The 26,778-nt window shown below is 46.6% G+C and overlaps 1 protein-coding gene across 1 annotated transcript in view; it reads right to left on the reverse strand.

Moving 5' to 3' along the window:
* The window catches only part of MARCHF4 (membrane associated ring-CH-type finger 4), a 109,994-nt gene that overhangs the window by 5,633 nt on the left and 77,583 nt on the right, over positions 1-26,778 (reverse strand). Inside the window, exons 2-3 of the mRNA XM_024243749.3 lie at positions 19,915-20,070; positions 14,012-14,204 (exon numbers count right to left, since the gene is read on the reverse strand). Coding sequence (XP_024099517.2) covers positions 14,012-14,204; positions 19,915-20,070 — 349 coding nt within the window. The remainder of the gene's footprint in view (positions 1-14,011; positions 14,205-19,914; positions 20,071-26,778) is intronic.

Here is a 26,778-nt window from a genome sequence, read left to right on the forward strand (position 1 = left end):
AAATCAAGGACATGGGCCCCACCTCCAGACCCCACAAGACACAGTGTATGGGGGAAAGAACAGCCGCCATCAGTGTGAGGGAAACAGTGTTCTCAGGACACAGCCATGCTTCAGGTAGGAAAGATGGAGGGAACACACAGAGAGGAGGTTGCTAATGATGGAACATGAAGTTCAGGGGGGCACGGTGAAGGGCTGGGAAGACGGGCTCAGATGTAGGGATGAGCTGAGCAGGAAAGGGATGCTGGTGCAGACAGTGAGGCTGCCAGGAGCTGGGCCCTGTGATGGTGGGTAAGATGATCACTCGGTGGGCTTCATCCCACAGCTACTGAGGATCCAGGGGAGCAGCCGGCTTAGAGCAAACAGCAATGAGTCACCCCAGCCTCCTGGTGCAAAACCTCAGAGCCTCTTCAGTCTCCAACAGGTTGCAATTCTCGGAGACCAGAGCCACCCACAAGGCCACTTTCTCCTCCAGTGTTCAAACTGTGTCTGAAATCATGCCTCGCTCAACAAGTCTTCAAGGTTCATCGAAAAAGAGGTAATCTCAGGGGTTTCTAGCCCTTTGTTTGGATCACACCCCTTTGAGGAGCTAATGAAGGGAAGGACCATCTCTCTGGAGGGGAAAGAAAACAGACACTCAAATTGTCCCTGTACTAAATCTCCTGAAGATCACTGGTGGACCCTCTGCTCTGGCCTGATAGATGCTCAACAAAGAGATTTCCTTGCTGTCCCACTCTCTCACCCTCTCCCAATTGTACCAACTCCCATCATCTCTGCCAATCTTTTGAATGTGTACTTACGCACCCTTGGCACTGAAACCATTCATCTGTCCATTTATCCCACAAATCTTGTTTGAACATTGCTATGCTCTTTTCTCCAGACTGTAAGCCCCTTGAGGACAGAGCCAGGTCTGGTTAATCTCCGGCAGCTAACACAGCACCAGGAGTGTAATGGTACAGTGGAAGAGATGGGGTCTAGAGAGAGAGAAGTGGGATCTTCTGAAGCCCCAAATTCACTCTTTCCAGTAAGGGACAGTACATTTGATTCTTAATTAGCTTCTTGATCAGACAATTTTGTCCTGATTGAAGAGTGTGACTTAAATTTCTGGTGTGAATGCTGCCTTCCAATTATCTAACTGTCTAGTGTTCAGGAAGTAGTTAAGCCATTTTAATGGATAGTTGGCTGAAGGTGAGGAAGGTGGACCTATTTTTCTAGATAATGCTCGTTTGGCAAAAGAGGGAAAAGCACAAACTACCTCATTCAAATCCACTCTTCACAGCCCTTCCTCTGCTCCCTGCTCTACAAATTTCTTATTGATTTCTTGGGTGGCAGCGTACCAAAGAAACAGGGGAAGATGACTGGGGCTCATCTGATAGGAGCAGGTGACGTGGCCAAGGTTGAAGAGGTGGGAAAAAGGGAAGGGGGATGGGAAATGGCAGTGGATAGAGAAATAAACTGGATTCGATTAGGAAGAAAGGCTGCTGGTGAACAGACGCAGAAAAGTCATAGGAGGAGAAAATGGGAAATGAGGGGGCATAGTAACATCAGAAACCCAACAAGTTTTGATTAAGTCCTTTCTGGTTTTTAAATACTTAATTTAATGGTTTTCTAGTGATCACCTACAATGTACCCAACCCTGGGCTGTATCTGTGGGAAATCCAGTTCTAGAAGAATTGTCTCCTTCATCTTTCCAATGTCTCTCCACCTTCCGGGGCTCCTCTTCCTCATAAAGCTGCAAGCTCCACGGGTCATCAGAATCCCACCCCTACTCCACGTCCTGCTAGTGGCCTGGGTTAAGTGACATGAAAGTTACTGACAACTCTAGAACAGTGCTTTTCACACTATTTTTTTTTTTTTTTTTTGACAGGGTCTCTCTCTGTTGCCCAGGCTGGAGTGCAGTGGTGTGATCATGGCTCACTACAGCCTCGACCTCCTGGTTCAAGCGATTCTCCCGCCTCAGCCTCCCAAGTAGCTGGGACTTCAGGCACACACCACCATGCCTGGCTAATTTCTGTATTTTTTATAGATACAGGGTTTTGCCATGTTGCAGACTGGTCTCAACTCCTGAACTCAAGCGATCCTCTTGCCTCAGCTTCCCAAACTGCTGGGATTACAGGAATGAGCCACTGAGCCCAGCTGCCTTTCACACTCTACTGTGCATCAGAATCACCCAAAGAGCTTGTTAAGACAGATTCCCAGGCTGCAATCTTGGAGGCCTACTGGCTTAGTAGCTCTGGGCTGAGGCCTGAGAATATGCATTCCTAAGAAACCTCAGGTGAGGCTGATGCTGCCTGTGTGTGGACTGCTAGGCTAGGACATGGTTTTTATCCCTCACAGAAGGTTCTAAATTTTGATCACAAAAATTGTTATAAGTAATTTTAAAAAGTAATCTACTTCCAGATGTCATAGACATGGAAATGGGAAGATACTGAAGAAATAAATGCTTCCTCTCCTAGACCCAAAGACCTTTGTGCCCCACAACTAAGAGTTGACTTACCAGTGAGTATGTATTAATATTAAGCTTTCAGAGTGTTTGCCACTTACTCACCTTGCGGCTTTAGGTAAGGGACTTCCTCTCTCTGAGACTCAGTTTTCTCATCAGTAAACCCTTCCTCATAGGGTTGTTATGAGATTAAATAAAGTAGTAAGTCCTGCGTGCCAATACCTGGTACTGTGCCTGGGACACATGTAACACTCAATGCCACATGATATTGATTATTGTGGGGGAGATTACAGGACACAAGAAAAGCCCACTCACCTCTCCTTCTTCTTCTTCATTGGCAACCTTGTCCCCAACACAAGTACCTGCTCTCTCATCTCCTGACTCTCCAACCCTCAGTCAAGTCATTGTTTGTATATGAATGACATGCCAGAGGTAAAAAGCACTCTAGAGACCAACTGATTCTCATACCGGTGCCTCCTCTCCAACCACAGAGAGGCACTCTCCTTCCCCGCAGAATTCCCCACTGTCAGACAGCTAAGGGGTGAGGCTTAGTAGCGTCTCACTCTGAAGCCCTACCATTGCCAACCACCCATCTTCCAGACTCCACTCTTCTGGTGCCCAGCCCTGTTAAGAACCTGTACCAAAGCACATATCAGGCAAGGGTTGAAAGAAATGAATATAACCAGCTATTTTGGGTGAGTTCAGGGGGTACTGCTGGGAGAGGCCAGGTTGACAACATCACTGCCTGCCCAGTATTCTCCAGGGTGCAGCTTTATACTGGACACGGGTATGGCCAGGCTACACGTCACATGAGCTATTATAAAATTACAAAACTTATTATAAAGTTACCATAAAGTTACAAAAGTAGTTTATTTAAGTAAACATGCCAACATCTTTCTATATCGAATCAGAGTTTTGTCTTTTAAAATCCCAAGGATTGCCCTTTGGAAATAGGGTATTTACTCCTATTGGGCTATCCCAGTTCAGAACATTTCTGGAAATTGCTCAGTGGGGTTGGTCTTCTGTGACAGAGATGGCTAACGGTCCACTAAAATCCACACTCCCTTTCCTTGGTATAAAGTTGCCACTGAGAAGTTACATTTTCTAGCTTTTTGCACCAAGGTGAGACCAGGTGACTAGTACTGAATGTGACCACAAGCCAGGCCAGCATTTAAGAAATGGGTCTAGGGAACACTCATTCCATTTGATTTTATAGAATGAGGTTTGCCCAATAAAAATAAAAACAAAGAAAAAAGAAATGGCTACTGAGGGAAAACGTGTGCAAGGCTGGGGCAGAAGATGACTTACTCATGTTCTCTTTAATTTTCTATTAGCTGGAGGCAAAAGACTCAGCAGCCCAAGGGGCCTGTGGAGCCCAGAGATGGAAGGAGCTTGGGACTCCAGATTGCTGTGTGGAAGAGAATCTCCTACTGCTCAGGGACTTCTATTGGGTTAAACCACTGACACATAGGGGCTTATTTTTTTGTATCTGCTGAAGGTACTCTAACTAACATACCTACAGCTCTAGGTTAGGGGCCACACAAGAAAAGAAGTTTGTGGCTTGATGGCATGTTTCATATTGTCCCCAAAATGTATTAGCTGGCTTGAGCATCCACCTTATGTATCAAATTGGGGCTATTTCTAGTCACAAACCCACTGCCAACAGACAGGCCACTCCTGAATCTGTTCTGTGCCAAAGACAGTTCCCAAGAGATATTCCTAAAATATGTTGAGCTTTGTCAGCACAACTGGGATAAATGAAGTGCCTCTCGAGGGGTCTCCTTCGAAAAGGACAGTGCATCTGCTTCTAAATCACTCATCTTCATCTCTAAGCAACCAGCCACTTGGCTGTGGAGATTGGTGGCCATCACAGGAGGCCCCAGGAGGGTGGGAAGGAATTAACACGGAATCTAGAAAACCAGATAAGCTACATGCAAGTAACAGAATGTGGATGGGCATCATCTCACCAGTTTCTACAGCTGCTGCTTCTCATGTCAGTTTTGTGGCCCAGCCCAACAGTGCTGGGGATGCCCCATGGCCACAAGTGTCAGCCTTTGCAAGCCCTGGCATCTCAGTGTGGAGGTGACATCAAAATCCTGGGATGTCAGACCTGGAAGGAACCTGGAAGTTGTCGGGTTCACCCCTCTCATTTTATAGATGAGGAACTAGTTGTAGAGAGAGGGAGTAACTTGTCCAAGGCCATAGAGGTGATTAGTAGCTGATATGGTTTGGCTCTGTGTTCCCACCCAAGTCTCATCTTGAATTGTAATCCCCATGTGTCAAGAAAGGGACCTGTAATCCCTACATGTCAAGGGAGGGAGGTGATTGGATCATGGAAGTGGTTTCCCCCATGCTGTTCTTGTGATAGTGAGTGAATTCTCACAAGATCTGTAAGTGTTTGGAAGTTCCTGCTTCATTCTTCTCTCTCCTGCTGCCTTGTGAAGAAGGTGCCTCCTTCCACTTCCGCCATGATTGTAAGTTTCCTGGGGCCTCCCAAGCCATGTGGAACTGAGTCAATTAAATCTCTTTCCTTTATAAATTACCCAGTATCAGGGAAGTTCTTTATAGAAGTGTGAAAATGGACTAATATAGTGGCTATTCTGCTCTTCAGGCCTAGATCTGCTTCCTAGTTTCTTGTACTGCACTGGGCTGCCTCCAACAAATGTTCCAAGTTTCCTAATCAGGAAATTAAAAGGTTTTACAGGTAGAGTCATTTCTAGCTAGGAGGAGAGGAAGTAATTTTTGTGGCATATATATGTTTTGTAGTTAACGTGGATTAAAATTAGGTTTAAAAGAAAAATGTTTGTACAATCCTGCTGCCCCCATCCTCTGCCTATTTGCTATAAAGTGAGATTTAAATTCCTTCATCTCAGAGGACAGGGGCCAGGCATCTTTAAATCACTGAAAAGAACCTTAGGGGACCACACACAGAGGAAGCTTAAAAAAAACAAAACTTTCTATAATTTTGCTGATTACCATATTCTACTGTTTTAAAGCTTTGGAAATAATCTCAGGAACATTCCTTTCCTTCCTTCCCCTGACCCCATTTCAATCACAAGTTAAAAACAAACATGATGAAGAAGAGAGCCTCATTTTTGCAGAGTTGACTATTTGATGTCCAATCTTTTACGTTTGTAGAGTTAAAAAAAATGTTTTTTTGGTGCCAAAGCCCTTAATTAATTTGCTCTTGTTAAATCCTAATAACTTGACCCACTGGAGCAGAGAATGCCCAATTTGTTTGCTGGGAGGCTCTGTCAGCTTCTCCGCAGCAGAGGACAGCGTCATTAGAGATGACAGAAGAAGAAGCAGGTGGAACGAGGACATTAGATGTAATCAGATCTTCTCATTGAGGGGACATGGGCGAGGGAATCAAGAACCTTCAAGAAAAAGCACTACTCCAAATAAGAGCAGACTTTTAATGACGTGAGGACGCAGGTTCAGGCGATCTCTATATCTAGGCTGTGGCTGCATTCTGATTATAACAGTTTTGGCAAAACTTTCTTGAGTGTTCCCTCTGAGGGGAATCCACCCTGATCAAGCGCTTCCTACCTGGTCCCTGATAATTACAAGGACACACTCCTTTACATTTGCCATAGCGCTCAAACCTCTGAACCGCCCTCTGATGATGGTGTTATTATCCTATTTCATAGACAAGGAAAGGGAAGCAGAGAGAAGTGCCAATTCCTCAAGGTCACAAGGTTAGTAAGAAGCTGAGCCCTGGGCCATTCTGTAGTATGGCTGCCACTTGGGAAACCCACCACTGTGGCCTTTGTGACTCAGTCCTTCCTATTATTTTCTCATTCTCTATCTTCAACCGTCCCTTACTTGGTTAGTGTCCCCTAGTCCTCTGTCCTCAGCCACCTACTCTCTGAACACTGCATTTTCTCATCAAAACCCACAGCTTCAAACACCTTTTACTGTTCACTTCCAAATCTGTCTTCAAGCCTCATTATCCAATTGCCTACAGAAACCTAGGCATCCACCAGAAATTTTTTTTTTTGAGACAGATTTCACTTTGTCACCCAGGCTGGAGTGCAGTGGCATAATCATAGCTCACTATAACCTCAAACTCCTGGGCTCAAGTGATCCTCCTTCTCAGCCTCCTGAGTAACTGGGATTGCAGGTGTGCACCACCGTGCCTGGCTAATTTTTTAAATTTTTGTAGAGATGAGGACTCGCTATGTTGCCTAGGCTGGTCTTGAACTCCTTGTTTCAAGTGATCCTCCTGCCTTAGCCTCCCAAAATGCTGGGATTATAGGCGTTAGCCACCATGTCTGGCCTACCAGAGATTTTTAACCCTCTTTTATCACCAGCCCCAACCCCATCAGTCACCAACCCTTGTCAGAACAGGACCAAGGCCCTCAACATCTTCCTCTATGTCACAGGAGGGGACCACCTGTGTGCTATAAAAGGCCTCTCCCTCTTTCTACCCTGACAAAGAAACCTCTTCTTGGTACTGCCTTCTCCTCCTTGTATTCCATAATGTACTCCATGTGTCTTGTTTATCTTCTACTACAAACTTGGCTTAGAGAGGCTCTTGCCTCTCTGCCTGGATTTTAGGCTTAAGATAGTCCTTTTGTTTTGGTGCCTTTGCCAAGGACATACCCTTTTGTTGTCCTTTGTTTTATCCATTGCTCATCCCATTCTCAGGCTCCACTATGGTGCCCATTCCCCACTCAAGCCACACCCTGGGACTCTCACTCTCCTGAGAGGGACCCAAACAACCCTATCAAATCTACATCCTAAGTACCTCTCAAGGTCATCCCTACACTTCTTCCCTACTGCCACTGTGTTGAATCTCTTTATTTCTTGCTTAGCCTATTATAAGCATTTTCCAACGAAGTCCTTACCTTCCCTATTCTGTCCACCTCTGACCCATTCTCTCCATAGTTGCTAGAGTTCAATTTAAAATGCACATCTGTTCATATTTCCCCATTTGAACTAGAGTTCAATTTAAAATGCAAATCTGATCATATTTCCCCATTTGAAATTTTATCAATGCCTCTCCACCATGAGTGGGGTCAAATCTGAGTGGCTTAGCACATGACCCATGACTCTGTGGGATTTGGCTTGGCCAACTTCTCCAAGCCCCTTGCCCATCACCGACCTCCCAGCCTGACTATTTGCATTGAGCCATACAGACTCCCCAATATTTCCTAAGCATACCTGGCTCACTCATGTCTCTGCACCTCCATACGATGCTAGTTCCTTTGCCTGAAATACTCTTTCCCCCTCTTCTGGATGAACTTTGATTTGTCTTTGGAAACTAGCTCAAGGATAGGGTTCCTTCCTTCAACAAGCCTTCCTGGACTCCCCCAAGAGAGTCAATTGCTGTCTGCTCTGCTCTACCTTCCTCTGTACCATGTACAGCCCATCCTGGATTGTGACTTACTTGTAGACTATGAGCTCCTTGAGGGCAAGGAATTGTGTCTTATTCATCTCTTTGTGAATGTTCCCTAGTTTTGGGAACAAAACAAGGCAGCCAACAAAAGCTACTGAAGGAATGGATGTGACCCGCTCTGACTCAAGTTCCTCTTTCCTGGGCTCACACTGATTCTTATGTTCAGACCTCAGTCCCAGCTCTTATTATATGGGGTTCAGTGATTACCTTGTCTGCCTCCCCGACTAGAAGAAAGATTCTTGAAAGCAGGTGACTCTCTCATTTGAGTGTATATACCCAGGTTCCTCTGAATATTTCTTTCTTTTTTTTTTTTTTGAGACATGGTCTTACCATGTCACCCAGACTGGAGTACAGTGGCACCATCATAACTCACTGCAGCCTTGACCTCCTGTGCTCAAGTGATCCTCCTATCTAAGCCTCCCAAGTAGCTGGGACTACAGGTGCACACCACCACACCTGGCTAATTTTTTTTTTTTTTTTTTTTTTTTTTAGACATCTCTGGTAGGCCAGACATGGTGGCTAATGCCTGTAATCCCAGCATTTTGGGAGGCTTAGAGATCTCAAATAAAACTCCCTGTGTTGCCTAGGCTGTATCAAGCAATCCTCCCAGTTTGGCCTCCCAAAGTGCCAAGATTACAGGTGTGAGCTACTGTGTCTGGCCTGAATAAATATTTTTAAATTAATGAATAAATGGATTCCCAAGTTCATGTTAACTAGATTTAGCTTCTCTCACCTGAAGAAACTTTCACCAGAGTATCTTATAGGGAGATACACCATAAAATTTCATCTCAATTTCTCAGGCTTCTCTCTCAATTGATGTCAAAATAGCACAATCAAAAAGGAGATGCAACAATGGCTAACCTCCCAAACCCTGAATATAGGACAGGAGCAGCTGGGGCTCACTGAATTTCTGATTATTACCAGCAGTTATCATAAGGGTCAAAATATTACTGGACTAATTTCCCCTACAACGTGTCTCCCCAACCAAGCTCTGCATTTGCAATTTTGCAGAGCAATCAGAGAAGAAATAGATAGTAGAAAGAGCCCTGGAATTAGAGCCAGAGGTTCTTGGTCCAATCCTCCGCTCCACCATTTTCTTAGCTGTGTGACTTGGAGCACAGTTGCTTTAAGCCTTTCCTCACCTGTTAAATATGCATCCTAATACTTATCCTGCTTATCTTTTGTGGCTAATCAGTTTCTCTCTGTTCTTGCAGGGATGTCACAGTTTGTTCCATCCAAAGCAACTTACGTTTGGCTTTCACAGTGGCATGTATTAGTCTAGAAAGTTAGGACCCTAAGCTAAGAGATGCTTCGTCTGTCGAGGCAGCTTGTGTCAGTAATTGTACAACCCTCTGGTATAACCAAGTCTAAAGACATCATCCTCAACTCTGGAGCTGTGCTGTATCAAATAGGGAGCTCAGACTTTCCTGGCAGTCATTTCAGGCAAAATCCTTTGGTAAGCACTGAGGCATTCTCTGAGAGTCACTGATCTGGAGTCTTCTCATTGACCACTAAAAGCCAGTTGGATGGATACAGCTGTGGATGGGGTTGAAGCAGCTCCATGAGCAGCAAGCAGGCAGTGTCCTACACAGCATCCTCCTGGGTTCCTGGCAGGGCATATCTGCAGAGCTTCTGTTGGCTTTCGTGAAGTTTCTCCTTGGAGTCCCTCCCACTTTCATGAGCTGTCCTTCAGCACACCGCTCCAAAAGGAAAGGTAAATACATTGTTAACGATTTGTTAAAACCATCCATTTTATGTTTACTCATATTCTTTACTATCTGTGGCCATTTAACAGTCTTAGGGAATAAACAAATTGTCCTTGGTATCTGAAATACAAAGAAAGTCTAGAGACTCATCGTAGCAGATGGTTTTGTTCCTCTTCTCTTACTTGGCTTTTTGAGCCAACACAGGGCCAGACTCATTTTCTTTTCTCCTGATGATAACATTTTTATCTCAGGTGCTGAATTGCTCCACCCATCCAAGGAGCTTGGGCCTATGGATATTGATGCTTTTTTGTCAACGTTTTCCTCAACCAGCATTTCTTGAGAAGATGCCCCTCTGCTGAAATCCCTTCCACCCACTCTCTGCCAGGGAGCCTCCTCTTCCTCTTCCCATTCACATTATCTTCTTCCACTCTCTCAGGACTTCTGGAAGGGAAGCTTCCCCCTTTTTCATGGAAGCAAACTAACTTATCAGGTTTTGAAACTGTCGAAGCCTCAAATGGAAGATAGATGCCTCCCGTGGCTCCTGCCTTTGTTTCCGCCTTCGTGCAGCAAGAAGACCACGCTGTGCCTCCTTCTGACAGTCCCAGCCAGGTCTCTGTTCCCTGTTCTAGCTTCTCTGTCTCTCATTGGTTCAGTAAATCAGGTTTGGGTGGCCAGAGGTCCAGGTTCATGGGTGGAGGCAGGAGGTGGTGGGAGAGGGGCGATGGGGACATTTTCTCCTTCTCTCAAAGCAAACTGCACCCTGGGTTGGCATTCTGGAAATTTGGTGAAGTTGGAGTGTCGGTTGTGTTACAGCATCACTTGAGTTGGGGGCAACCCCTGGTTGATGGGTGCTTTACTGGGAATGCCTGCTGGGAGCCTGTGGCTTTGGACTTCCCCGAGCACAGTGACCTGAACTGAGTATGACTTCTGCGGGAACCCTGGAAATGATGCTCAGGTGGACCCTATACCCATGGTTGTGGGTCTCATCTTCTTGCTCCTGAGCTACTGTTTGGGAGCCAAGAGAATAACCGGGGACTAGGATGTAGAGTGCGGTCAGGACTCCCTGCAGAGGTAAGCCCGACTTGCCATCCCAGAGGCTGTGGTTCCTGTCCTACATTGCCCTGAGTGAATCTAATGCCAAGTGTGCTCTCTGGAAGTCCCCATGAGTCAGAATGTCTAGTTGAGCCTAAAAATAAAGATATCCCTGGCAGGCATTGCAGGCTCTACCCGATTCTCCCTCCAGAGAGCCCTTAAAAAGCAGATATTTTTGCACCAAATTGTGCAGTGTGATGCGTTTTCCCTCTACTGGACAAAATACTGCACAGAAGGAGAAGTTGAATTTTACCCTCAAACCACCATTATCACTACTGGTTATCATCATTTTACCATCATTAAAATCCCCATCATTGCAACCCCAAGAATCTGTTTGTGGATTCCCACAATTGCCTTGCACCTCCCACTCTCTTGCAAGATCACGTATTACTCCTTTTTATTTCTTCTCCTAGCATTTTCCCCTGTGGACAACCTCTCCTATGAAAACACTGAACTGAGAGTTCTACTCTGCTGTGGGAGTCAGCCTAAGACAAATGCTTCTGTCTCAGAATTTCACAATCTGAAAAATGGGAAGACGAATCCTTGCCCCTGCAGTCATGCTCTGAAATGGTATAGGTTCTTATTATAATCAATACAATGATAGAGCTGTCTGAACTCCTTAAAGGTGAGATGGTCTAAATGTCAATAGATCTCCACTTTTGGACGACACTGAAAGCAATTAGGGTCCCTCTGCATTCCCTCTCCCACCCCATAGCTGTCTCCAAGCAGTCACTGGCTTGTCAGCATAGAATGGAGAAATTATGGTGTGCTTTTGCATCTTGGGCTATTATGTTTTCCGAAGAAAGGAAAACAATGAAAACTGTCAATATTCAGCCCACTCTGCTTCTCCCAATAAATTGAAGGATTGAGTGCCACATGTGTATAAGAAAAAGAATTAGAGAGATAGAAGTGTGCCAGGGAAAAGGCAGGCAGCTAGAAAAAAGCCAAGAAACAGGAGGAGGAGGAGAGATGGCACAGAGCCCTACTCAGAGAGAAACACCATGAGAAGGAGAGACCAGAGCACCAGGCCAGGCTGAGCGGGAGCGCTGGGAGGCTCAGAGCCATGGGGAACAGATCTGTGTGTGACAGCCCCCTTGTGAGTGGGCCCAGGTGCACTCAAAGTCACAGGTGGCATCTGTAGGTTTTCCATAGGTCACACCATGGGACTCCTGCTCTCTGGTGCAAGACAGCTAATGGAATGAGCACTGGGTTGTGAGTCAGGAGACCTCGCTTTTAATCCCAGATAAGAACCTTGAGCAGATTATTTCCTCTCTCTGAGCCTCAGTTCTCTCAGCTGCAAAGCAAGCAAGCCAGACTGGTCGATGACATGGTCTCTTCTATATTCAATTCGGTCTTCAAATCTGTAGAGCCACTGGTGGTAGTGGGCATTTATGCTTCTCTCTTTTGTCTGTGCTCCCTCCAGGGAAGGAACTTATTTCCTTACCCTGTTACCCTATTGATGTTGGGCTTACTGATTACTTGTGTTAGCCAATAGGCTGTGGGCAGAAGGGACAGTGCACTAGTTCTGAGCAGGCGTTTTGAGATGCATTGCAAGTTTCCACCAAGCCCCCTTGTGCTCCTGCATTCATCTAGGAAAATAGCACACCCAGTAGTCCCTGCTCCTTTAGCCTGGGTCCCAGCATGAGGAGACACTCAGAGCAGGCCTGAACCCAATGCACAACCAGAAGTTAAGTCCAGCCAGCCTCAGCAGAACCAAAGCCATCTCCCAAACCCCTGAATGGGAAATAAATGTTTGTTGTAAGGCACTGCGATTTGTGGAATTGTTTGTTACTGTAGCCAATGCTGACTAGCTGACTAATACATCATGTGACAGGAAAGCATGTCTTATAGGACACATCAGAGACTGATCTAAAGCCTGCCTGAAGGAGAATGAAGGGCAGCTAGAGGGGCCCCTCCACTGTTTCCCCCTTCCATGCCAGAGCTGCTATAAACCTCCATATGGAGACACACCTGGCTTTTGGCATCAATAATCCAGGGCTCAGCAGGAGTAGGAGGGGAGTTTGGTGGGAGGCGGAAAGAAATTAGAATGCATCAATGTCAAATTGTTCCCCGTTCATAGTCCTCCAAACCTGGGCTGTCTGCTTCTCTCACTGCCTAGGTGCTATAATTAAAAGACTCTTGAACTTGGAGTTGATATATTGGTTTAGCTAAGGTGGAGAGACAGCAAGATGGCTTAGAGAAGTTTACAAGTTCCAGCATCCCTGGTCTCTGGCTGCTGCAACCAGTATGTAAGTCTCCAGGCTTTTCTGATCCCTAATATTAAAGAACTCCAAAGAAATTCACACAAACATCATCCCAGCCAAATTCTAGCTAATAGATATTTTTCTGCCAAACAGAGAAGTGTAGCATATTTAATACAATATACATACTAATAACAACCAGAGAGGATAACTGTGGAACTCTAATGCTCCCAGGACTGTGACTTAGGGGATAACCTGAGAGTTCTAGGGTGGGATGTCTGACCAGCGCTTCCCCACCTCCTTAGCTGCTTGGACCACATCTTCAGAGTCAACAGCCACAGTCATCTGTTGGGGGAGGGAGGGGAAAGACCCAGCCCTCAACCACCCAAACTATATGGTGGAAGAAAGGAAGAACATAAACTTGGGGGTGGGGTCAGGGAAGGAGCAGGATCTAAAGCAGTGGATTCCAATTTTTTTTTTTCTAAAACACTGAAACCTTTTAAACAAAACCTTATCTGGAACAGAAACACATGTAAATAGATAAAAGAACGGAAGCCATGATGAAACAGGAGTGAGGATTTGAAGCCTCTCTGTGCAGCATTCCTTTTCCATTCCCTGGTGGGATGGGGGAGCCTGGAGCTGTGTGTGAGGCCCCAGTACTGCACAAAGCTGGAAAACCACTGGACTAGAGAAACCCAGGGCATTGAAACAGGCTTAGAGAAAGCTGGAATAAGGCAAGGAGTGGGGGCAGATTCAACCATGGCTGTCTCTAGGCGGTTTGCTGTGAAGAGAATGGAATGAAATGGGCAGGCATCCCTTGTCATGCTTGGCAGTGTAGGGTGCACAGTGGAGAGGAGGCCATGCACATCCTGCTTGAGGTACATAGATTAACAATTTTTCTCAAATCCTCCTAGAGGCAGGCCTCATCTTTATCTTCAACTGTGCAAGACAGGTTTGTTTGGGAAAGATCTAGATCTTCCTTCTTTTCCCTGCCTCCTCCCCCTTTCCATCCACCCCTTGAATCCAAGCCTCTGGCCTCTCCTGAGCTCCCAGGTCTCAAGCCTGGGGCCATATCTGCTTCAGCCTCCCACAGTGGGGAATCCTGAGGGATCTGTCCATCCCACGAGCACATGGTTCCCTACTTCCCATGGACACAAACCCTCAGACCCACCTATGCACACCACGTCCATGAAGCCATACATCCCGTAGCAGATCTGGAAGAGAAGGTCTTGGCGCTGCCATCTTGCCGAGGGGCTGAAAGTTGACCAGATGAGCCAAGAAATACTGGCGATGAGGAAGAGGGAGCCCAGGATGGCGGCTGCAACCTGAACCTTCTCAATGACCGTCAGAGAGATGGCCTGCCACTGCAGGGGAGAGAAAGGCCAGTTAGCAGTTGCTTGGATGCCCTTATCCCATTCCCACCCCTCTTCTGTCTGCTGCTCCAACAGCTCACCTCTGATTTAGGATTTAATCCAGGGCTTTCCAACCTGTGGTACAATGCGCATTTTGCAGGTTTCTGAATTTCACATTGAACTTTTGATGCAGAGGAAATCTCTGTCACACCAAATGATGACAGTTCATTGTAAGGAGGGGGCTCTAGGTGGGCATGGCTGGAAAGGAAGACCCTTAGACTTGATTATGATATACACAGAGAAATGGAGGGAACAATGAAAATGCAGAGCTAGTGAAGGTGGTGTTCTAGGCCCCCAGATGATTCTTTTATTTATTTATTTATTTATTTATTTTGAGATGGAGTCTTTGCTCTGTCGCCCAGGCTGGAGTGCAGTGGCACGATCTCGGCTCATTGCAAGCTCCACCTCCCGGATTCACACCATTCTCCCGCCTCAGCCTCCCGAGTAGCTGGGACTACAGGCACCTGCCACCATGCGCGGCTAATTTTTTTGTATTTTTTAGTAGAGACAGGGTTTCACTGTGTTAGCCAGGATGGTCTCGATCTCCTGACCTCGTGATCCGCCTACCTTGGCCTCCCAAAGTGCTGGGATTACAGGTGTGAGCCACCGTGCCCGGCCTGCCACCAGATGATTCTTTCCAGAGAAACACATCTATTTTCTCACTAATAGGTGCTGAGAGTGCACAGGCTTTTTTGTTTTTGATTTTTTTTTCTTGCTTTCTACAACATCATCTTGCATGCCTCTTAATTTATATGCTAGAGATTACCAGTTCAGTAGACGAGAGAATGAGATGTGGGGAGAGAGAAGAAAAACAGCTTATAATTTACTGAATGTATACCAACACTATTATTTCATTTTTTAACAGAAAAAGCCCTGTGCTTATAGCAGTATTGACAGATGGGTTAAAGGCTAGGGTGTGGGTGAGTTTCGACTCTGAAATTCTATGATTCTATGGCTGGTCCAGGCAGTACAGGTCTGAAGGAGCCAGGAGTTAGATTTTTAACTTGGGGTTTATTCATGCACTTACTCAAGGAATATATATCGAGTATTTTCTATGTGCTGGCTACCATGCTGGGTGTTGGCAATGAAGCCCTAGGCGAGAACAGACAAGGTGCCTGCCCCTGTGGAGCTTATGGTCTAGGGAACTTAGGAATATAATTATTTGAACATGAAATTCATCAAGGGTAAGTCAGGGAGGAACATGGCACAGTGACAGCCGGTGATAGGGGGATTTGACTTCCCAGAGGAAGCAATGCTTGAGCTGACTAAGCGGTTACTAGGCAAAGAAAGGAGGGAAGACTGCTCCTGGCAGAGGGAAGAGCATGTGGAAAGGCCTGTGCCAGAAGAAAGCATGGGAAGGATAAAAGCCTGGGAGAAGATAAGAGTGGGTGGAGTGGAGACAGCAAAAGAGCTTGTGGGGTGAGACAACTGGAAAAGGAAGAATGAGAGATCACACAGAACCTTGTAGAATATGCAGAGACTTTCTGCTTTGTCCTAAGTGTAGATGTGATGATATGAATGGTTTTAAGCAGAGGACTGACAGGATCAAATTTGGGAAGGTAGGGGGAAGGACATCTTTCGACTGGACAGATTTGCATAACACTCTGCAAAGAACACCCCCAGAAAGCATTTCACTCTGAACTCTGAGGAAAGGCAGACTACTTTCCCTCTGCCAACAGGTAGACCCAGATGGAAGCATTTGATTCATTCTGGCTGCAGCTGGGATTGGCCTGACCAGTGGCCTCCAGGGAATTTTAACTGTTAGGAAACATTTCACTTGCTGGTGCAGACGTAGGACATCAGCCTCTACGTTTAATTAAACAGATAGCCTCCATTACAGGTAATTGAGCCTTTACATTTTCCACTGTTTTCCCCCGCCTAGGGTTACACATAATGAAAGGATTTTCCAGAAGATGACTTCGTCATACAGATTTCTTTCATGCACAACAAATGCTTTTTCCAGGGCCTGCCCTGCTGCCTGGAAAGAGGGCTTCTGGCTGAGTTTTTGTTTCTACCATTGAGGCATCCATCATCCTCACTTTCTCCTGCTCCTCTAGACTTCAAAAATGCCAAATATAGAGGCACAGAAAGCTTCTCTTCATCCCTAAAGCCCCTTCTACCAGCTCTGAAGCCAGCTGTGGAACTAAATGGGGCTCCTGACTCAGTGTGAAGCGTGACGAAGGAGCAGGGTGGGGTGCTATGGACAAGGCACTCTCCTCCTGTCTGTCCCATATGAGGCTCCACAGAGATGAGGGAGAAAGCAGAGAGTGAGCAAGCTCTGAAAAAATCACAGGAGGGCTGAGAGGGGGAGATGGGCACCCGGGGTACTAGGCTGTCACCAGATCCCCACTCTGATCTCAGTATCATGAGGTTTCTCCATACCCTGAACTCCCAACCTGCAGCACCAATGAATGGAGAGACAAGGGGAAGAGCACAGAGACTGGATGTTGTGTGTCTTAGAACAGGAAGGGGCACCGACTGAGGGATCAGATGACCCGATCCTGATTGGGCTCCGCTCCTACGCACTGAGTGTGACCTAGGAGGAGTCAAGCAATCATGAGGACCCTCAACTTTCCTTTCTGTAAAATAGAAATAATTGGTCTTTCCTGCTTCCTAGAGTGTTATGTTAAACGAAATCACTCTTAAACCAGTGCTTTGAAGGGCGTTCTTAATGATGTTTCAGCAAAAATACAGATCAGCATGTCAAGGCGGGGATATTCCCAAACGTGCCTGTGCAGAAGTTAAGACCTGGACCCAGGAGTCAGACCCCCACATCCACTCCACCACTCGGTAGCTGTGTCATCCTGGGCACGTTGCTAAACCCTTCTGTGCCTCCATTGTCTCATCTGTAGGTTAGGAAAAATAATAGTGCCCACTTCACTGGGCTGTTTCCAGGACTAAATTATACAATATATGTGAATATTTAGAACACTGACTGGCCCCTAATAAGCACTAACTAAATGTTCATTAATAATTGCAATTCACATATAACAAAGAGAGGGTAGGAAGCGGCCATGAAGCCTTTAGACTCTCAGGGTCATGCTGTGCCTCCTTCCTCAGTGGTTCTTCTGGCTGGAAATATTGCTTCTGGAGGGTTGCTGAGATGATGCCCCACGGGACACAGGAAGCAGTGTATTATTTCTCACAACCTTTTTTTTTTTTTTTTTTTTTTTGAGACAGGATCTCGTTCTGCCACCCAGGCTGGAGTGGTGCAGTGGCATAATCATAGCTCACTACAACCTAGACCTCTTGTGCTCAAATAATCCTCCCACCTCAGCCTCCCGAGTAGCTGGGACTACAGTCATGGACTACTACTCCCAGTTAATTTCTTTTGTAGAGACAGGGTCTCATTATGTTGCCCAGGCTGGTGTTGAACTCCTGGCCTCAAGTGATCTTCCAGCCTCAGCCTCCCATCAGTGCTGGGATCACAAGTGTGAGCCACCATGCCTGGCCTACTTCTCATGACTCTGTCTGGGGCATGAACCAAGAGGTAAGAGAACCAGGAGACCTGGAAGGAGCTTCCCTTCTCTGATAGCAGAGGCAGGCCTGGGATTCCCATCCATTGCTCCGCCCACTTGTGGTGGGGCCTGCCAGCTCCATCCTACACTGCAAATGATCCAGCTGGGCTGGGGCATAGTAGCCCAAAAGTTGCCCACTGTACTGAGCAGGCAGCTCACATGTTGCTGGGCCTGAGGAGCGCAGGACATACAATTGGGACAATTTGGACCACAACCACACAAAATTGCTTCTAATCCAAACTACTTCCTTCTTCCAGTGCTATCCAGAAGTGAGATGGCATTTACTGAGCACACACCATTGCATTTCCAGGAGCAACAGAATCAGAGGGAGCCCCCAGCAGTGAGTGTCAAGAAACTCACAGTGGAAGACAGGGTAGGGACTCAGGAATAGATCCATATGGATCCTTATAGATCCATATTGCTAACACTGCCACTTGCTTACCTGACTTGGGAGATTAGAATAACCTTTTCATTTTTTTACCCCCAGGAAAAAGTTATCCCTAAATGCATTTTCACTTTATGAGCCAAGGGTGGAGCCAAGGAAATGTGCTTTGGGCTGGGCTCATGAGTTTGGAATCTGATCCTTTCTTGAGGCTTGAGCTGGCTGAAAAGGAAGGGGAGGGTTAATGCATTCAGACCCCTGCTGGAACCCAGAGGACGTGGAGTCAGCTGTCTCGCGACACTGCTATTTTAAGACACTTTGAGATTTTGAAATGAATTGAAGATGGAACCAGCAGCAGGGAAAGGCACCTCTTTATGACCCCTTGGTATACTACTAAGAGGGCTAAGGTGCCTGGGGCTTTTAGTGCCACCTTCCAGAAATGCCCTGCAACCCCAGCACACTTGTGTGTGTGCAACACACACACACACACACACTCATTCCTGGGATTGCCCCATGTAAAACTCCATGGGGTGTAAAATAAAACACCCTGGACATCATAGCTGTGGGTGCTTCCAGCTGCTCCTCCATGCAAAGACCCCACCGCCACCATCCCTCCCAACCCCCATTACCCCTCCTGGGCTTTCAGGACTCCCCCCTCCACCACCACCCCAGAGAGGAGGAGTGAGACTGTGCCAGGAGCTGAAGTCCCCATCCTCACTCTCGTGCTCACTAATTGATTATGTGGCAGCTTAACTGGCTGGCTGATCATGCATATGTGAAGGTATTTTCAGAAGCAAAATGCTCTTTGTATGTGTGTGCTCCTCAAAGGAGAGCTGCTTGATTTGGGGCATTTGTGAGGGCGGCACAGGCCTGCCAGCTCCCCTGGGGACAATGGATGTGTCAGGGCAGGGATAGAGTGGTGGCGGCAGGCAGAGGATCCCTAAGTTCTGTCTGAATCTGTGTGGCAGGCCCTCATTCCACTCTGGCCCTGCCTGCCTTTCCACAGTAGCTTTTTAATATTCTCTCGCCTTCTTCTATTTCTTATTGCTCTTATTCCCATTTTTCTCTGCCTCCCTCTCCTGTTTCTTCTCTGTTTTTCCCTCTGTCCGTTGCCGTTGGAAGTGTGGTCTCTGAACCAGAAGCATCAACAAATGCTCCAAACCTACCGAATACAACATCCCTGCTCCATACCTACTGAATAGCCTGCATTTTGAGAAGACTGCAGATCAATTACATGCACATTGATGTGTGAGAAGTGCCATTGCGTCTATTCTTCTTATTTCTTCTTTACCAGCCCATAGCTTGATCTCAGTCCTTCTCCTCACCCCTCCCACCTTCTGTCTTTTTGTTTCCTGTTCTCTTCTGCCCTCTGGCCTTTCTCTTTTTTTCTTCTTCTTTCCTCCCTCCTTCATTTCTTCCTTTCCTTTCCTTCTTTCTTCTTCTCCTTTCTGCATTAATTTATTCATCCTTTCACTTACTTATTCTCCCTTTTCCCTCTGATTCTCCACACTTCTTTCCTTCTGTGTCTATTTCCCTCTCTTTGCCCCATCTCTTCCTCTTCTTCTTGCTGAAGCTTAAGAGAAAACACAAATGTCCTTTCATCTCCTCCTGCCCCGCGCCGCCCACCGTGCTTGCCCATCCAGCCCATCTCCTTCCTTTTCCTCAAACTGCCCTGAATCTAAGGTGAAGTAAACCTCCTGCTGAAGCAGGTGGTGTGGAAGCCCCAGGCCCAGCAACCCCACCAGGCAGTCCTGGGTTGTACCTGCAGAGGATTTTTTGTGCTTATGGCGATGACGTGGTACTTGTAGTAGCACAGCTCACAGCTCCAGCAGCCCCGCTCGCTGATCCACTTGATGAGGCAAGGCTGATGTGTGCACTTGACCGAGCCATCACAGCGGCACGGGCTCAGCAGCTCCCCCTGCAGGGAGAGAGCACAGGGTGATGAGGCTGAGACCTACAGTGGCTGGTGGGTGAGTGATGGGCGGGAGGGTGGCAGCTGCAGCCTGGTTTGGGCCACCCAAGTAGGCCACAGGCTTTGTTTGGGGGCACCAGACTCCACGGAGGAGGCCTGGGCTCCCACACCCCCACCATGAGAGCCAAGCCATGTTGGTCAGCACAACTAACGGCTCTGAGCCCCTGCTCCTACTTGATACAGCACAGTACTATTAATTACTAGGGTTCTACAAAGATGAGTGGGCTGGTTTCTGCGGAAGCCTCTGCTGTTCACAGTGGGGTGTCAGGCTGCAGAAGTGTCTCTGTAAAGGCTCAGCCAAGGGTTGCAAACTCAAATGCCCTCAAGGACAGACAGGCAACACAGATAACAAAAGCTAGCTAGTGGAGACTGAATTGGAAGGCTCAGACCCAAGCTAAAGGGAAAGCCACCATCAGCTCTAGCCAGTGTAGATGTGAGGATCTAGGAGGTTGGACAAATGCCCTCACTGAAGGCTTGGGTCCCTCCAGCCACCCTTGGTCCTGGCTGGGGGTAGCTGGGAAGCCCAGTTTGGAGGAATTGGAATCAGAGAGGCAGAGGACTCAACTGAGCAAGATGGTGTCAGGATTTGAAACTTCCTTTGAGTGGACGGCAGCATTGGGCGCACTCTCCAGAATTCCCATGACCATATGTCAGATGCCGTGGCTGAAACCTGTGTTTTTTGTTTGTTTGTTTGTTGTTTTTGGAACAGGATCTCACTCTGCTGCCCAGGCTGGAGTGCAGTGGCACGATCGCGGCTAACTGCAACCTTGATCTTCTGAGCTCAAGTGATCCTCTGGCCTCAGCCTCCCAAGTAGCTGAAACTACAGACATGCACCACCATGCCCGGCTAATTTTTTATTTTTTTGTAGAGATGGGGTCTCATCCTGTTGCCCAGGCTGGTCTTGAAATTACAGATTTTCATCTGCCTCTGTAATCATGCACTTGGCTGCAGACTGTAGAATCAGCTCTTCCTTCTAAGATTCCTGGAATCGTATTTCTTTTCCATTTCAACTCCTGTCGCTCAAGGATCTCACTGTGGCCTGGCTGAGGTTTGGAATGTCCTTTTATACCTGGTCTACCTGCCAGCTGTTACTGTCTTCAAGATGATTCGAATGCCGCCTCCTACTGGGAGTGGTCCCTGACTTCTCCAGGTTGAGCACAGTGCTTTGAGCTCTGAATGCCTTATGCTGAGTGACTTGGGCACATCCCTGTTAGCACACTTGGCACATCATTATGAGGATCTATGCATATCCCTGTCTACCCACCAGAGGAGCCCCAGAAGGCAGGATGAGGTATTCATCTTTGTACCCCTTTCCTCCAGTGCCAAGCCCTAAATAAGTTTTCATGTTTGAATAAGTACATGAAAAAATAAATCAAGTGTCTTCTCAGGTTGCCTGCACTGCCTTGAGGAACAGGAATGAGAATGCCCACTCCGTGAAAATGGGAACCACATCCATTTTGTTAACTCTGGGAATAAACATCTTGCTCAGTGCCTGGCATTCTGTATTTATGCAATGAATGAACTTGGCAGAAATGCTCAGGTGCTCATCCCCATGAAACCCTCCTTGGTTCCCCACTCTGCTCCTCCAATATCAACAGGCCCTCTTTGCTGTGGCTCTAGGTCCTTCCCATACCCTCTGTTATAGCACGCCCCCATTTGCCCCTCACAGGGACAATATCTTATCCATCTTTACAGCCCTAACATCTAGTAAAGGGCCTGGTAAAGTTTGATACTCAATCCAACTTTGAGAGCTGAATGCATGCATATCTGTTTTATGAACGAGAAGTTTTGCTTCTCTAGGACATGGCCCGCCTTTGACTACACGTAAGCAGCCACCTCCTGGAGAGGAGAAGAGGCTGGAGATGCCCACGTTGCTGGGCATTCGGCACACCCATCAAGGCCTAAGGGCCCTTGTACTGAGGAGCTGCTATATGGCTCTGAAAAGGAAACAGGATGGGGTGAGTGGAGAGACATGCTGGGGGAGGGGCGGAATTCCTCATTATTCGTGGCAGCATTTCCTAGGCTCATTAATTCTAACAGGATGAGCTGGGTTTGATTAATCGGGTTGTTAAGCAGCCATGTCAAATTGCCCATCAGGTAAGAGACATTACTTCTGGTCCCTGGCAACGGTGCTGAGCGACAGTGAAGTCTCCACGCCTTGCTTCCCAAGCAGCAGCCAAGAGACAAGGCAGAAAGAGCTGCTGCCTGGGGCACAGCTGATAACAAGACCTGGGCTCTGGTTGTGGGACCATCGGGGCTCATGGGAGCCCCGCGAGCCTCAGCATGCTAATCTGGGTGGAGAAAGGAGGAGCGTGACCTGGCCTAATCCCAGTGCCTGGCTAAGGGACAAGAGGCCAGGACTATGCTGCTTCCCCTCCAGCGAATCATTCATTTTCCTTTAGGGAGAAGAAAACCCCAAAAGGCAGCATAGGGACTTGCTTCTGGGATTACAAATATTAGAAAGCAAGGATGGTCCAGGTGCGGTGGCTCACGCCTGTAATGCCACACTTTGGGAGGCCGAGGCAGGTGGATCACTTGAGGTCAGGGGTTCAAGACCAGCCTGGCCAACATGGCGAAACCCCGTCTCTACAAAAAATTCAAAAATTAGCTGGCCATGGTGGCATGCTCCTAAAATGCCAGCTACTCGGGAGGCTGAGGCAGGAGAATTGCTTGAACCCAGGAGGCAGAGGCAGAGGTTGCAGTGCCAGCCTGGGAGACAGAGTGCAACTCCATCTAAAAAAAAAAAAAAAGAAGAAGAAGAAAATAAAGCAAGGACAACAAACTGTTAGAAAAGTTTAACTTTGGTAAAGGAAAAAAGGAAGTGATGATTGGGTATTTGCTGTGGGGGTTGGGTGGAATCCAGAGAAACAAGCTATTTTAACTCTGGCATTCAGGCAAATTTTGTAGGTTATGATTTAGTGTATTTCTATATACATTTCGGGGAAAGCCCATCATCTTTTTTAGTGTTTAGGGCTTCTAAAAAGCTTTAACAGGGACTCTTTGCCAACTACTGGTCAGACCTGTATGTCTCTAAGAACAACAGAAGTGGAAATGAGCCAGATGGATTCAAGCTAAACTTAGGAAGACGCTCTTTGCAGTAAGCTCTGTTAAAAGCTACGTGGACACTGAGATGAATTCTCGCCCCCTCTACCCTAGTAAAATTCTCTCAATATAAGAGACATCCCTGATTGAGGAGAAAGGTTAAATGACTCACTCAAGGTCACATGGGTGTCAGACTCTGAGCTTCACCACCCGCTCTGCTCATCCGCCTTCCATCCTCTGGATCCTGCTGCCCCACCTGCACCTGTGCCTGTAAGTCTCCCCTTCTCCAGGTCCCACCCCAATTCCTGGCCCAGCTCAGACCCTCAGCCAAGTCTCCCATCATCACTCACAGTTTGGCACTTCACCATTTTCAAATGCTCTGGGATTAGAGCTGCTCCTACATACCCCCTAGAACTGAGCACATCAGCAATGTACAATTAAGGTGTGCTTACTAATTGAACAGGCCCCAGGGTATGGGAAAGGAAAAGCCCCTCTGGCCCAGCTACTGAGGCTCCAGCATTTGGGCTGGGAGGATTACTGTGATCTTGTTTGCAGAGCTCAGCAAACTCCACAGATCAAAGGGACTCATTAAATGCAAAGGGCACCAGACACTTCCTCAATGATCTGCTCAGAGTGCTGGGGCCAGAGACTGCCCTGGGAATGACTAAAACAAGAAAAATGGGATCTTCTCTAATCATCTGGCCCCCAAGGGACACACTGTGGGGGAGTGGTTAAGAACATGGTTTCATTGTTCAATTCCCAATGAAAACACATGGACACAGGAAGGGGAACATCACACACCGGGGACTGTTGTGGGGTGGGGGGAGCGGGGAGGGATAGCATTAGAGTTAATGGGTGCAGCACACCAACATGGCACATGTATACATATGTAACAAACCTGCACGTCGTGCACAGGTACCCTAAAACTTAAAGTATAATAATAATAAAATTAAAAAAAAAAAGAACACGGTTTTGGGAAACAGTCTCTTCGTTTTTGAGTGTCTGTTCACCAGCTGTGCAAATTTAGCCAAGTCTCTTAACCTCTCTGAGGCTCCATTTCTTCATCTTTCCGTTGCAAGTAACTCTTACCTCCTCAAGGGTAATTGTAAGGATTTTTTTTCCTTTGAGACACGATTTCACTCTGTTGCACAGGCTGGGGTGCAGAGTGGCATGATCATGGCTCACTGCAGCCTTGAGCTCCCCAGGCTCAAGTGATCCTTCCACCTCAGCCTCTTGAGTAGCTGGGACTACAGGCACATGCCACCATGCCCAGCAACATGTATTGTATTTTTTGTAGAGATGAGATTTCACCATGTAGCCCAGGCTGATCTCAAACTCCTAGGCTCAAATGATCCTCCTGCCTCAGCCTCCCAAAGTGTAGGGATTACAGGCGTGAGCCATTGTGCCTGGCCTGTAAGGATTAAATGAGATCATGCATGCAAGAGATTGACACAGTGCATGGCACAAGTAAGTCCTCCTGTTAAACTATTACAATTCTAACTCACATTTCTGTAAGAACTTTAATTTCATAGTTTTTTCTTCTACAACTCTATTTCCTGCTGTCACTCTAAGACAGGTGAAACAGATAAAGAACGGAATGACTGCCTAAAGAAAAGAGTCAATTGAGTCACCAAGAGCAGTAAAGATTAAAGAATTTTCTAAGAGACTCTGCCCTTCTGGGATGGATAAGGGACCCTGACTTCTAGCCCAAGATTGTTCCTTGTGTTAGACACTGGGAGCATCTGGGGAACCTTCTTTTCAGGGGATGCCAAACAGAAGATGAGTGCAGGCCTCTTGTATGAGTTAAGTGGGGTCGTGCTGGAGGCAGGAGTCAGGAGGTGACCCTTTTAGCCTTGGTTGTGATGGAGCTGGTGGGAGGGAGAACAGATGTATTCCGCTCACCGCAGTGGGAGACCATAATATGCCTCCCCAAAATACGAAGGGGTGTTGAGCTAAGACAATTAAGAAGCAGCAGATTTAGGAGAGCTCTCTGCTTTTTCTCTATTTGCATAAAAGCAGGACATAGATTTACAAAGACAAAAGTTATCCTGCCTCCGCCTCTCCATCAGGAGAACAAAGGTAAACACTGAAGACAGCTTTAGACCCTCATCAGCCTCCAGATGACACCAGAGGAATTTATATATATCTATATATAAATATATATAAAAATTTATATATATATAAACTTTTATATATATATATATATATACTTTTTTTTTTTTTTTTTTTTTTTTGGAGGCGGAGTCTCGCTCTGTCACCCAGGCTGGAGTGCAGTGGCACGATCTCAGCTCACTGCAAGGCTTACTGCAATAGAGGAATTTATATTAACAAGCTTTACCCACTGAAGTTCTTCTGCCCTTTGTTTTCTTTCCCCCCCGACCGAGTTGCTGCCCATAGAGACTCAAAGTCCTTTTCCTTTGTCTTGCCACTTCTCTAAAAATATATTGTTTATGTCGAAGATGCTATATTAGCCAGAGTTCTAAGCCAGTGAATTACCTTTCATTGAAGTTTCTCCCACATGATACACACTGCATACCCTAATAAACTTGCTCGTTTTTCTCTTGTTTATCTGTCTTTTGTTACAAGGGTCTGTCCCAACTAGAAACTTGTGATGGTTGAGGAGAAATTGTTTCCCTCCCAACACTGCCAACAACACAGCAAGCTGCAGATGCCGGTCTCCAGTTGTTTCTCCATTTATAGATTTCTTTCTGTTTATTTTGAGCTTGTTTCGTTTTTCACCTCTTTCAGTCTGAAGGTCTCGCTTCTGGAGTCCCTAGGTTACCTGGTTGCCATGGTAGTGACAGGTAAACCAAAGACTTCCTTTTCTGCCCACACAGGTGTCAGGCATCCCTGCCACTGAGTAGAAAGAAATAAATACAGTCTAGTATAGCAAAGGCAGTCCTGTACCATGCTGTAGTTTGGAAATCGGAGAGAACAGAACGAGGAGACAATAGGAACACCAGCCTTGGGGTGCAGTTTAGGGACATATTCCTTTAATAAGACTAATATGGTGGTGAAAAGCTTGGGCTCTAATCTCAGGAAGACTTGGGTATATCCAAGCTGTTACAATCTGTGTGACCCTAGGCAAGTTGCTTAACATCTCTGGGCCTTGCTCAATTATCATTTATTCATTAAATATTTATCTACTATGTTCCAGGTTTTGTTTTAGGTGATAAGGATACTGCAGTGAATGGAACTGACTAAAATTCTCTAGTCAAGACAGACAATAAATATGATTAAAAAGTAAAGCATATGTACCTAAGAGGCTGTTATGTGCTATGGAGAAAAATAAACAGGGAAAAGGAAAATGGAATAGAAAGGAGGGGGTGAGTTGAAATCCTACATAGGGTGACTGTGTATGAAGGCTTCACTCAATGGAGGTATTTGAGTGAAGAGCTAAGGAAAGTAAGGGAGCAAGCCATACAGTTATTTGGGGGCTGAGCATTCCAGGCAGAGGGAACATCAAGTGCAAAGGCCCTGAGGCAGAAACATGCCTGGTATGTTCTAGAGGAACCAAAGAGGCTGGTGTCTCTGGGGTAGAGTAGTTTAGAAGAAGAAGAGCCGAAAATGAAGTTAGAGATATAACAGGGATCAAGAGTCAGGGGACAGAT

This window comes from Pongo abelii, chromosome 11 (assembly GCF_028885655.2).
Source record: "Pongo abelii isolate AG06213 chromosome 11, NHGRI_mPonAbe1-v2.0_pri, whole genome shotgun sequence".
NCBI lineage: Eukaryota > Metazoa > Chordata > Mammalia > Primates > Hominidae > Pongo > Pongo abelii.